This window comes from Echinops telfairi, unplaced genomic scaffold, assembly GCF_000313985.2.
Source record: "Echinops telfairi isolate 266 unplaced genomic scaffold, ASM31398v2 ScPeMD7_4;HRSCAF=17, whole genome shotgun sequence".
Lineage (NCBI taxonomy): Eukaryota > Metazoa > Chordata > Mammalia > Afrosoricida > Tenrecidae > Echinops > Echinops telfairi.
In genome coordinates this window covers 12641600-12655322 of record NW_022103900.1, presented here as the reverse complement: position 1 = coordinate 12655322, position 13723 = coordinate 12641600, and the positions used below count along the sequence as shown (strand labels likewise).

General features: G+C 40.2%; 1 protein-coding gene across 3 annotated transcripts in view; it reads right to left on the bottom strand.

Annotated features, from left to right (window-relative positions):
• KCNH7 (potassium voltage-gated channel subfamily H member 7) overlaps positions 1-13723 on the bottom strand; it is a 508611-nt gene that overhangs the window by 131180 nt on the left and 363708 nt on the right. For all 3 annotated transcript variants that reach the window (XM_045299839.1, XM_045299843.1, XM_004703787.3), the window contains one exon: positions 12325-12539. In XM_045299839.1, coding sequence (XP_045155774.1) covers positions 12325-12539 — 215 coding nt within the window. The remainder of the gene's footprint in view (positions 1-12324; positions 12540-13723) is intronic.

Here is a 13723-nt window from a genome sequence, read left to right as displayed (position 1 = left end):
GTTCTATATTTGGCACTTGGTTGAAAAAGAAACCAGGGAACACGCTTCTCTCCTCCTGTTCACCACAGTTACTCCAGTTCTATCCCACCCTTCCCCTTTCAAATAAGTTTACATTTTCTAAAACACTTTATGGTTGAGCTCATTATACAAGCCACACAGATACTGGTGAAAAACATTTTCTGTGGGCCAGAATTTCCTGAAGATTCTCCCTCAACATATACGAATTGTTCAGGATATCATGAGGTGTTACAAATAAACAAACAAGCTAACACTGGAGAAATGGTGGCTAATGCATAATTTCATGGATCTCCTTTACTCTCAGAACCTTGACTGTGTTAATTTTCCGTGTTGGTCTCTGAGATGGGAACACTGTTTGACTATGAAACCTTGCAGAAGAAAGTTATGAGAGCAGTGTTCTGAAAAGGGCACTTCAGAGAATTCTGGCCTAGACAAGTTCTCTTCAACGGAGATCCCTTCTTAGAGGATTTGTGCAGTAATCAGAGTGGTAGTATGGCAGCCCATTTGACCCCTGCTCGGCAGCCTCCCACTGAAAGAAAGCTTTTTCTCTAATAGAAATTTCTTAAGACAGAATTCAACTATGTTTTAAAAAATGGATCAAAACAACTTTAATGAAAATATCACAAGAACGTGTAAGTGAACCAGCTAACTCATTATCTCAATAGAGATAAATACTATTTACAAAAGCAATTTTAAAAATACATATCTATACCAGGTTCATTTTTCAACCTGTTCAACTGCAAAATGATGGAATTTCACAACATTCATACTTCCCAAATTTGCCTCTTTTTTAATAAAATGAAAGTAGGGGTTGTAATTTCAGTGAAGATTGTCAAGAAAGGAATCATCAAGCGCCATGAGATTTCCTGAATTTCCACAGGCTTGCATGAGATAAAAACAAAGAGAGAAAGGAAGGTAGGAAGATAGATAGGGAAAGATTTTTTTTTTTGGGGGGGAAGATTTTTTAAAGTCCTCTAGATTATTTCAATAATAAAGACATTTGGGGAAGCTGATACGTATGGTTCCTTTAATTTAAAAATTTTATGAGGATTAGCAACATTGTTATTTGATATCTAGTTTTTAATCTAAGGAGATAATTATGCTACCTGTGTAAGAATTCATAAAGATTAAGCAAGCTCATGTGATAAGAACAGAGTGTTATTAAAGAAAACATAAAAATTCTTAAGCATTTATTCAATATATATAATCGTATTTGGCCTACTGTAAACATAAATGCTAACCAGTAATGAGAATAATGGCTGGCAGATTTTCTTTTTGCATATATTTTTTATGTTGTGAATTAACTACATTTTAATGAACAACTCTTTGTAAACCTTTGAGTTTTTCGGGTTTATTATCTATTTGCATATTTTCCGTTGTAAAGGTGTAATTGTAAATACAATGTGAAGCAGCTGGATTGAGTGGGCCTATGTAGCTAGCAAGGGGTGGGGGTTTACAAGGCCTTGTGCAGCTTGGGTGTGTGAGAATGTCTGTCTAATACCCTGGAATTTCCATATGGATTACACATCCTCAACCTAAGAAACAAACAAAAAAAATGTCCTGTGTCTGCCCATTCTCAGAAGGTAACTGTGGTAGTTGGATGATTTTATGTCAACCAGACACCCATGGCTAGGGGTGGAGTCAAATCTGTCAATCAAGTGTTAGCTTGATGACACCACCTGGGAGGCGTTGCCTTTGTATAAGAGTGAGGGACTCTCAGAAAACTGCTCTCTCTCTCTCTCTCTCTCCACCTTCCTGCTTGCTGGAGCTCTGCCTGCCTTGATGAGTGGCCTCATGTGGGCTTTCTGAACCTAAAAGTTGCTGGTAATCCCCGTGATTCTGCACCCACTAGCCTGTGATCTTCCTGCTTCATCATTCTGCATCACTGGCATGGAGCTCCACGAGTCTGGAGAGGGACGTATGGACTAGCATCAGACTTATGGACTGGACCGTGAGGCCTTCTTGGATGTAAAGATCTTTCTTATACATAGATGAGTGTCACTGGATTTGTTTCTCTGGGTAATCCGGACTAGCACAGCAACCCGCCTGCTCGCTGTGCCTATCCCAAGCTCCAGGCCCTGAGCCACAAAGGAAGGGGGTCAAAGTCCTTCTCCCTTCAGTGCTTCTTCTCTACATCAGCCTGACTTTCACACAGGCTCACACTAAATGAGGGAGAAAAACCAAGCCAGACTGGCATCAGATACCCACAATCGCAGCATGACCGAGTTACTATAGCAACAAGGCTACTGCTATGTACTCTAAGCTAAATTATTTTTACCTGTCGTTTTTGACCACCGGTATTTTATGTCTCTACTTTAAACATTGCTTTTCAACCTGATTTGTTTGGTTAAAAGGCATTTTAAAGGAAGCAATCTTTCTATTTTCTTTTTCTTGACTTTCAAATGCATGATGAATTTACAAAATCAAACAGGTGCTGTGTAAAAGCGATTGTGCCTAAGTGTTTTCCCTACAAGCTATGGCTTTTAGTCATGAGTCACCTGGGTTTCATGTGAATGTCTGTCTTCACCATCTAGGACATAGAGAAGTAAGGTGTTGGGATTAACTAGGGGTTTGAGACTGAAACGAAACTTTAATTTCGAATATGTGTCAATAAATAATTATCAGTATTGCTATACATATATTGTTGCACTTTTGTCCATGCAATATTTAGGAAAAATTAGAACCTTATTTTGTTTATTTTTTGCTATCATCCCATACTTCCCTTTTGAAACGAATGGTTCTCCTATTTTGTATTTAACATGTGTATAAAACCCCACCAACACCACTGTCAGCAAGTCCACTCCAGTCCATAGTGCCCCTAGATAGGGTTCCTGAGGCTGTAAACCTTTACAGGATCAGCTCAGCTCATCTTCCTCTCAGAAAGCAGCTGGTCGGTTTGAACCCATGACCTTGAGGTTAACAGTCCTACAGCCCCACCAGGGTTCCTTTAACATGTAGCTAGCATACCACATACTTGCAAAAGTAAGTTATTTATATGTCTGTAGCTTTTTCTTTACTGCAGCATTCACTAGGTTACAGATATAAACTTGTTTGCTAAGAGAAAATCAGGAAATATAATTAAGGACTTCGAAATTCTGTTTTCTGTCAAAGGCATTGCAAGTGAGGACCTTTCCTTGTGCATTTTAGCACCAGCTATTGTGCACAGTATGTTGATATACATTTAGTAGGCACCCATGGATACAGATTCCATAAATATCATGCTACTGCAAATGAACATGGCTTACTCTTCCTTGTAGCATCTATATATTGCTGTTGTTCATTTCAACTTGCATATAGATGTCCTACAACCCACAGCTACAATATGGGGGAAGCATTGGATGGGTATTTCTGTTAGTTGACCAAGTTTTATAGTATTTTACAAATAATAACAAGTTAATGGATGCAAAACTAATGCCATATTAAATTGGAAATGTTCAGAAGCAATTCTCTGGTCCTGGATTACATTTCAAATTTAATTTGAAATTTTGTGATAATCACTATTTCTGGCAGTTCAAGATGATCTTTGTTGAAGTTTGCATACTATTTAAATTAGCCTAGGCAAGAAATGCAGCTTAGGAAATCATTCTGATCTTACTGCAGAAGTATTATGAATTTTGATTTTTGTAATTTGAAGATTGAAGAACCAATGCGGCTTTATAAAAATAACTTTAGAAAGTTCCATTTTTTAATTGTGATTTTTAACCCATGGCATTGTTGTTGACAAGCATTGTGACATATGAAATCACCTTGAATTCATAGGTATGACTGAAAGACTGTGAAGATATTCTTTAAAATCTTATCATTTAAGAACGCTTAGGCCTAAATTTATCCAATTTGAGCAAACTACAAATGTGTTAAGAAATGTACTCTTTAAGGCCAAAATGATAAATAATTTTAAATGCTAATAACATAAAATTAATGATATGTACCTTCATTTTTTATAAAAAGGTCTTGATTTATGAATACTTGTTTTGGGTTACTGTCAAAAGTAAGTCTAAAATTAGAGGCATTTATTCACAATAAATGGAGTGATCATATTCACAATGGACAAAATGCAGTGGAAAGTAAAGAGTCATTGTCTTAGAAGTCTCCTTTGTAACACTTATAGTGCAATTATAGTCAATTAATATGGCCCTTTTAGGCATAATTCCTTATACGATACATTATAATTCTGGACTTTATATGCTTGTGCCTATGGTCCCTTTTTGGACTGTATTCTAGACTAATGATGGACAGGAATAGGGTGGGGTTAAGACCAGACTTTTATCCAGGGTATGAATCAAGCCATACCCTGTGTTTCCTTGATGGCCCCTTTACAACCCCACGTTAGGACAGGCTGTGACTTATGACACCATCGTTTGTTTGCCTTCCATGATAGTGCCACACCGTTCTAACACTTATCACCTCACCTGGAAAGCCTCTACTTCCTAACTGATCTTTGGTAGAAGCAAGACAACGTGCTGTGATTTTTGGACATTCTTGACTTCTGTCTCTGGACCTTGCATTTGGCTCACTACGAGACCTTTCCTCAAAGTTTCATTAATTTTTATGGGCTGTTGCGCTAATCGTAGAACTTAAGGGTATGAAGGGATATACTTAAGTTAGGGGCGGGGATGAGGCTGAATAGCATCTTGAAAGAGTTGGCCATTTGAGACATCATGAATCTCCAACTCCCAGGAACTAGTTTGATGTTAATTAGTTAAAAATATATATTATCACAATAGTATACTTTTGTTTTTCCTACAATTGAGAAGAACTGACATGTTCTTCTATCCTAATCTAAAATTAACCAAAGATAGGGGATGAAACAGAAGATGATGCTGGAGATGAAATTTGCCTATTAAGGATGGTTTTGGAAACGTTTTTGAAAAGTTTCAAGGGTTTTGCTGAAAATCTGCCACATGTTTTTGTGGCCTCTATTCTTTGACTGGTTACTATGGGATATTCAGATTATGATAATATGCCAACTTTTATAAGTATGTCCAAATGCTACCCTACCTGCAGAGGAGAATTGGGGAGCACACACAAGGAAACACAACTGACAGAGAAGCATATGTAGGGGCAGTGAATTATTTTAATGTGGCTCTTCTAGCAAATGTCTAATTCCCACCAATTCACCTTTCCCTGCATGGGTTTGGAAAGAAGATGCAGGAAGACACTGATCAGATTTACCTGTGAGTAATTTTAAACAGGATTCCCCAGAATGATATCCTGGATATAAAACGAGCCCTCTGAGAAGCAGAAGGAGGATATCATTACCAGCAAGAATGAGAAGTGCAGCACATCTTTTGGACCCAAGATCCCTGTGTAGGGAAACTCCCGGATGCAGGAGACAGGTGTAACAGCAGAGGAGGGCCAGCAGACCCAGGAGCTAGAGCATGGAAGGAGTGGTGGTAGATTTCCCAGCCGTAGAGCAAGTAAAGCAGTGAGGGGTTTTGTGCAGAGAGGCTGGCTTGTAGAGTGCAGTGCCTTCGGCACTTAATTGGGGAGGCTGCGCTTGCTGACCAAAGGAGCTTGAGCTGAATGCCTTCAGTGTAAGGCTTCTTGTGGAGTGGTTGCCTCTTTGAGCATTTATTAGCAGACCTGAAAGGACTTTGTGACCTGTCCTGATAGACAACTCTCCTGAGCATTTCTCACTGGCATTACAACCTGTTCATTTCCTTAATAAAACCTTTAATCATGAATTTTGCTGTGGGTTCTGAGTGTCCATTGCAATGGAACATAAAGATAAAACAGGGAATATGAAATAAAGCAACACAGCCTACTTTTAAAAGTAAGAGCCTCACTTTTAATGTCAGCTGATCTGAACTTGAAGGCTACTTCCACCATCTATGGCATAACCTTGCCAAGTTGCTGCCACTCCCTAAGTCTGATTTCTTTTTTATGAAATGGAGTTGATAATAATAGTAGTAATGTAGGGCTATTACGTGGATTAATATTGATAATCCTGTAAAATCCAAAGAACAGAGCCTAGCACATAAGAACTGTTCAATCAATGTCAGCTATTATTAAATTTACCATCCTTTTATTTTCATGCTAATAATAAACTTAAAAGGATCCTAAAAGGATGGTAAGACTTAGTCTCTCATACTTTGGATGCGTTATCCAGGGAGAGACGTCCCTGGGAAAAGAGATCAAGCTTGGTAAAGTAGAGGGGAAAACAATAGGACAAACAGCCCCTGAACAAGATGGATTGGGACAGTGACCTAACCACAATTGTGACCATGCTGCAGGAGCAGGAAGTGTTTTGTTCTACTACATAAGGGTGTTTGGACTTGGAATTGACTTACAGGCACCTACCACCACCAATGCCAAATCATAGGAATCTATTTTGATTTTAAGTTTCTACACAGATTTCTGGATGAGATCAACCTTTAAATCTTTAGATATATCTGTTTTTATTTGTGAATGAAGGCTCTTTGTGATTACACCTAAAACTAATGTCTTTGTGTACTCTTCTTAGAGAAGCTATATAAGAACTATACACATGGGCTGGTAGTAAATTCTTTGCAATATTCACTTCTGCAGATTAAAACCTCCTGTCTCATTTACTCACTGCCATTGAGTTGATTCACAGAAACCCTAGCGGATAGGGTAGAATTGCCCCTGTGGGTTTCTGAGACCATAACTAATTATTGCAGTAGAAAGCCCACCTTTCTCCTGCAGAGCAGCTGGTGGTTTCAAACTGCTGACCTTATGGTCAGTAATGCATAACCAGTATACCACCTGGGCTCCATTTAGGCCCCTATATAAATTTTATTTTCTGATTATCCACAGATAGGTTTCCTTTAAATTGTTCAGTAGCTCCTTGTAAGTAATACAGGACAATTGGTAGAAAGAGCTCTTTGGTCATAATTTTAAGAGTATTGTATCTAAAGAGAATATAAATTAATTTTAGTTTTATAATATGAGCTCAGAATGTTTATTACACTATATGTGTTATTGCTGCTATTTATCACTAGATAGTATTTCTCCAGGCCCTTGAAGATTGATACAGGGCTTTATATCACTCCAACTCTGTGGGAGAAAGATAGGGTTTTCTATTCGTTTAAGCAGTTACAGTCTGGGAAACTCACCAGGGCAGTTCTAGCCTGTCTTGTATGGTCACTGGGAGTCAGAACAGACTCTGTGGCAGTGAGTGAGTTGACTGCAGACTCAGCCCAAAATATGTGGGGGCTTTGAAATTTTGTGGCATGAAAAGATAATTGATTATTTCCATAAAATTTCGAAAGCCCCTCTTATTTATTAAATGGGTATGTATGTGATGCTGCCCGTCTGAATTCCCATCTCCAGCTTTGTAATACAGCTCTGTTTGGCACTTTTTCTTTAGACTCTCCTCTCAGCAATTCATTCTTGCCCTACATGGTTGTCAGTCAGGAAGTCCCTCTTTTCTGTACCACAATGGGAGCACAAGACCCAATTTGGCCAATCGAGGTTCTTTCTCTGGAACATTGTGGGGTGCAGATGAGAGCAGGCCTCTCCCGTCACATCACAACTCTGAGCACACTATAAGACTAGACTTCCCGAAGCTTTGCTCCCATAAGGCAGAGAGTGGAGTCAGTGCAGAATCCCTCAGGTCGGAGAGGGAGAGGCTGTGATCGGCTGTGGAGACAACGGATGCAGCCATGCACCAACGCAGTTCTGCCTCGGCACTGTGTCAATAAGGTGACTTTTCCTCCCCTTTCGTTTTTTGTGTAGGGGAGTTTTAGGTGAATTTGTCATTTCTAGCACACATCTCCTGTGGCTCGGATTTGGAACCTACAATGCCATCTTTGAAAATAGGTTTGATATTCTTAAGTACTGTATATACTTGTGTATAAGCTGAGTTTTTTCAACACATTTTTAATGCAGTTTTTGTGGTAAAATTAGGTGCCTCGGCTGATATGCGGGTCGGCTTATACTCGAGTATATACGGTAGTCGTGTATCAAGGGAGAATGATGTACAGAGTTTGTAAACATAGGACCTGAAAACATGCCACTTTTTACGGACCCAGTACATACCAGAACAAAGTTTTGGTGTGTTCTTGTCTAAAAGGGACAGATGTAACCAAGAATCAGATCGAACTTCAATGGCGCAGGAAAAGTAGACTTCTGTCTACTGCCCGTTTTTTGTTTTGTTTTAATTTCAGTTCACTGTTGTTCTCTAAAATTTGGCAGAAATGGCCAGTGAAGGCCTCTTCTCCCCCAGGTGAACACAATTATGTAAATATCGTCTTGGAACACCTGGGTTATAGTTCAAAAACAAAGGCCAAATCCAAACACCTCCTGAGAGTTACTTTCTTTTTATATTTACTCAAAACGTACAGAGATCACATGGAATAAGACAATCAGAGCTGATGAATCCTGGAAGCTTGGTGATGAAACCAGCCAATATACCGATTTATAAAACCAAAAGTAACATCAAGAATCAGAACCTTGTTAAGACACATATTTACTAGGTTGGCATTTGCTGTAGGGTAATTTGACCTGCAGATTTACTCTTGTTTAATTTCCCACAATACCTTCAGTTGGTCATTTCATATTCTTCTAAAATTCCTAAAATGGGCCATGTATTATGCTAGTCACTTTACGCTTCAGTTATTCTTTGGTAGCTACAGCTCCCAAAGTATGCCCTTCCCAGGCTCTTGCTCTCCAACTGAGAAATTCTCAAACTTCCTAAGCCCCTAAACTCCCCACGTGGGAAAGGCTTCTGATCACGTCACCCTTTTCACTGTTTGCCTGCAGTATACTACTGTCATTGCTGCAGAACGGTACACTCACTCGTCCTTCATTGTAAAGTCTATGCACTGCGTTTGTCTGCCTTTCTTATTTTCGGAGGAAGGAGGCTCTGTGTTTTAACCCTCTGTGTTTCCGGCTCCTCACACAGTGCATTTGTTTCTGGCCACTCATTGAACAGTTGATGTTTCATATCCACCCAGCAGCACTATGGAAGAAAGGTCTGTCAATCTACTTGGAAAGGGAACAGTCTTCCCAAACACTGTGAAATGTAGTCCTACTCTAAAACACATGGGGTGGCTATGAGTCACCATAGACTTGACAGCAATGGGTGCTTAGAACAGTGCAGAGTAAACGCTCCTCATAAATGCTTGCTGAATACATACATATGCATGGGGCAGTAATAAGTGATAACATGGTCCCGACTGACAAAGCTCAACAGACAAATGAGTAATTGGCCAATTCAAATTTAAAGTGAAACAGAGGTAAGAAATCAAAACAGTGATGGAGCATAACAGGGGCAGAGATGAATGTTTTTCTTTTCTGCTGTGTCCTGATGCCTGCTCTATTGCTTGTGCTCTGAGAAACATTTAAAATCCACTATTGAATGATATATGAGTATAACCTTGACATCCTTTGAAGAGAGGGCCGCCATAAAAATCTATTAAGGGGATAAAATAAATAAGACGATTAGATTTTAGAAAGACTGCTGGCTGTCAACAGCAAATAAATTGAGAACTCCCTGACAAGGAGAATTTTCACACAGGTCTAAGAGAAGGAATATAGATAAGACATATAAACTCTGTAGGTTATCATCAAGTTATTTTCTCATGTCTAGAGGATAAGTTCTATGTTTTGAATATGGAAATTCTAGAGATAGCTAGTATTCAGGAACTTCACAAACACTAGATGAGAAAAGAGATAGACAATAACCCAGTTAATGAAATGCTTAAAAGAAAGCACCGGAATTGTGTCTGTATGAAACATTTATGCATATTTGATAAAGAATTAGGACAGCTAAAACCTTGAAACTAAGAGTTAAAAAAACCAACCCCACCGCCCCTGAGTTGATTCTGACTCACAGTGGCCCTATAGATGGTTTCCAAGACTGTAAATCTTTACTGGAGCAGAGAGCTTCACCTTTCTCCCACTGAGTGGCTGGTGAGCTTGAACTATCAACCTTGTGGTTAGCAGTCCAATACTTACCCAACAGGGCCACCATGGCTCCTTACTCACAGTTAAAGGAGGCCTCAAAAAGAAGATATACCAGGTCTTATCTTTCATTATTTCTGGCCCAGACTATGGACAATGAAGGGCCTACCTCCCCTCAGAATCTCTTTCATTCATACTATAAACACAGTGACTTCTAATGAAATAGGTATCCATTTCTAATCTTCCACTGCCTTAAAGAAAAACCTCCTGCCAGCATCCTTCTTCTTAAACTGAGATACCCTGGGGGTGTCGGTGACTACTCAATTTAGGGGTGAGTGGTGAGAAGTTACAGGAAAATCATTTTAAAGCTAAAGCATGAGACTTTGAAAAGCATGGGGAACATCCTGCCTGCATCTTTGAAATCATCAAAACCAACCGACATTACATACGCCACTAAAGAGAAGCCGTTGCAGCCATCACATTAGGGATGAGTTAATTAAATGTCTGATGAAATAGGTAGGGTGAGTTTGCATCTGTTGATTTTATATTGCCCAAAAATGACGTCATGAATATCTGAATGGACCTTGACGAGAGAAAGGTTCCCACCCCACCCATCTTCCCCCGGCAAGTTAGTGAATTGTGTTCACCAATACAAGGCGCTTTAGTGAAAAAAGTAGGGGCGTCCCATCCGAGTGGGAAACCTCCCAGGATCCCCCCGCCCCCGGCCCCCGCCACCACATCAAGCCGCTTTTCTCCTGGGTGTCTCACTGGACCAGAAAACCATTTGTTCTTAGAAGACACATTCGTTTTTGTGTCTGCCGAAGCTTGTTCATGCTGTTTACTCTTCCCGGAATTCCCACCCCTTCCCTTGTCGACATTTCACCGGTTCAGTCATTCAGCAAATGTTCCACGAACTTCACTGTCCGCCAGATGTTCTAGGAGTTAGGCCCTTGGGATGTTAGGGATAAATGAATCCTGTAAAGGTGTAGAAAAGAGCAAGAGGGGGCCCTGCCATACAAGAATATTAGCAAAGGAATCCTAACAGCTGGCATCGTTATGGAAGCAGCGTTGTGATGAGCTCTCTCCATAATCTACATTTTTTACATTAACTTGGGAGAAAGTAGCTTGGCCACCCATAAAACCTGACTCAGAGTCACACAATCAAGATCACGTGTCTCCATGGCGCCTCATACCTGACTTGGCCAGCATGACATCACAGCCCATGTGACTCCATGTATGCTGTTACTTTGCTGCTGCTGTTGCTGTCAGGTAGGCATTCTTTCTGTTAGCAGTTGAGGATTGAGCCATTTGTGCCACAAGGGCTCGGTGAACATATCCCACTATCTAGCTTGATCAGCCACTGTCTGGCCCCCGTGCAAAGGGCCCAGGGAAGAAAGCCTCTGGGCTATATTAAATGTTAACATATACAGTAGGGATCGATTTCTGCATGGCATGTATACTTTTCCAAGTCAAATGAACATAGGCTTTTCAGGTCTGTTTACAACTGATTCATGGCCTCTAAGTAGTCATTTCAGATGACACCTAAGTTATTTACAAACAGTTCTTTAGTATCATTTGTACTGATTACAATTCCAGAAAAGCTTATTAACTCAAAGTATTTGGTATTTTGGATCCAGATTAGGGTCAAGTTCACCTTTATATTGTAGGTGCTTTATGAGAAGTTCTGCCAACAAAACATATGAAGCATATTATTTATGTATGAACTCTTTACTTGCCACAAGTTTTAGAGCCATGTGTTCCCAACAATGTAAGTGCACTGTAAGCAAAAGCTGGTTACTGCTTAGGTAGGTATTTTGATAAGAGCACAGATTATGTTTGTCTATTCGTTAAAACAGCATTCCTGCTTGACAGTACCTCTTTACTCCAGTTCAAGTTACAGTATTTATTTTAAAACAATAAACTATTGCTCCTGTAGAACTTATTGTTTGCCCCAGCCTTTTCATCTTCTTGGACATAACTTTTCCCCAAGTTAACTGACATAGATCTCACTCCACTGAGGAGAGTTAAATGCAGGAAGAAGAGGCCACAGCTAAGAGGATGTCCCAATTAGTCACCTAAGGCTTCAATAGATACATCCATTATATTGGGGGAAAAAGCATGCTTTAATAATGTGAGAGTTGGCAGCAAAGCAATAAATGTCTAACCATGATGAATAGCTAGTTAACCATCTCTACAACAGAAACAATAACACCAAGTCATCCCATTTTTGCCCAGTCTTGCAGATAAAATCCTCTTCCATAGATTCATTTATCTGTTACATTAGGGGTCACTCAACATCTCAAGATAAATAGGAGTACACAGAAAAGGCTTGCCTCTCCTGATAATCATTTATCTTTGTCTTGGGAAAAAGAAACGTGTTTTGTGATTTAGGAAAGAACTCCCCAAACAGTTGAAATTGAAAGTAAAACCATTTCCTACCTGGGTAACTTTCTCCGTCACGTTGTGCGTTCGGTCTTTAACCTTGGGTGCAATAATGGTTTTATCTGAAGAAGGAGGGGATGTGTTCTTTTTTTCTGTTTTGACATCTGAAAAGTTCAATGTGAGCTGTGGAATCTTGTTAATGGTGCTGTATTTGTTGAGGTTTGAATCTGACGTGGATCCCAGGAGGCTTGACTTGATGTGATTAAAAGGCCCTAGAAAGTTGGAAAGCATTTGTAAAAACAGTATCAGAAAAAAAAAAAAGAGAAGAGATGGGTTTTGAATAACCGCTAGTGAACCATGACCAATGTGGCATGATTCAGGCATGACTAAACGCAGCCAGGTGATTCCTGAACACAGGGCTTAGGGCCACCTTCTGCTGCATAAGATAATGGAGGATAAGATTTAAGTCCTGGGTGTACACTCCGAGAGGGGGCAACTTTGGCTCTTAGAAATCTTCCTTCATTAAGGTTTGGAATGAAACGAAGGACCCCACTCCTCGATGTTGGCCAAATTCTAACTTCCAAGATTTTCACAGACTTTGTTTTATGATCTAAGGATTATTCAGGGAAAGGCGTGCTTATGGTAATGCAATTTCTGAGCAGGCTGTCGCCTCTGTTCCACTGTGAGTTATTCTCCTCTTTGGGCCTCTGACCGAGAAGTATCAGGGAGTTGGTCACTCACTGCAGATACTTGCACTTTAGGCTTGAACATCGCCACCGGGTGTCTAGAATGAGGAAGGCGAGGTGGAGGGATTACTGATAAGACTGAGAAAGGAGCAAGGCCCTTGATCTTTATTGAGAGCTTTAGGTTTCTGTGGAGGATTTTCATAGAAAAATCCTTCTTCTCCACCCCCCTCACTCAGATTTAAGACTGACTGCTTCTTGAGGTGGGGAAATGACTCTACCGAGACAGCGGCGGAGGGATTTCTGATGCACGTCACTTATGAGAGAAGAGACACGGTTGAACCTGTGCAGGGTCAGTAGTGCCTGGCTGCTTCTCACGTGCCTCCCTCTGAGGATCACGTGATGACGTAGCAAGACGCTCGTGCTCATCGTTAAGGGTGAGGAAACCGACGAGCTACCTCATCTTTTGAGGGAGAACCTAGTGATTGTTGCTTATGAAGAGTCGAGAACGGCTCCGAAGAGTTTCTTGCACAATGAGCAATACTACCAAGACTATTATTTAGCTCTTAAAGTTGGCAGTAGGAAATATTTTATAGAAACTCTTGCTAGGCATTTCCCATGGCGTTTACCCTCTGTGTCTTTGTGTCTGAAGGAGTGGCTGAAATGCACAAACTTCAGGAGCGCATTTGTTAGTCAGCATATTTCGTCCTGTGCTGGTTTCCCCCTTTAGAATGAAACGGACTTAAAGCACCGAGGGCATTATTGGTAATGAC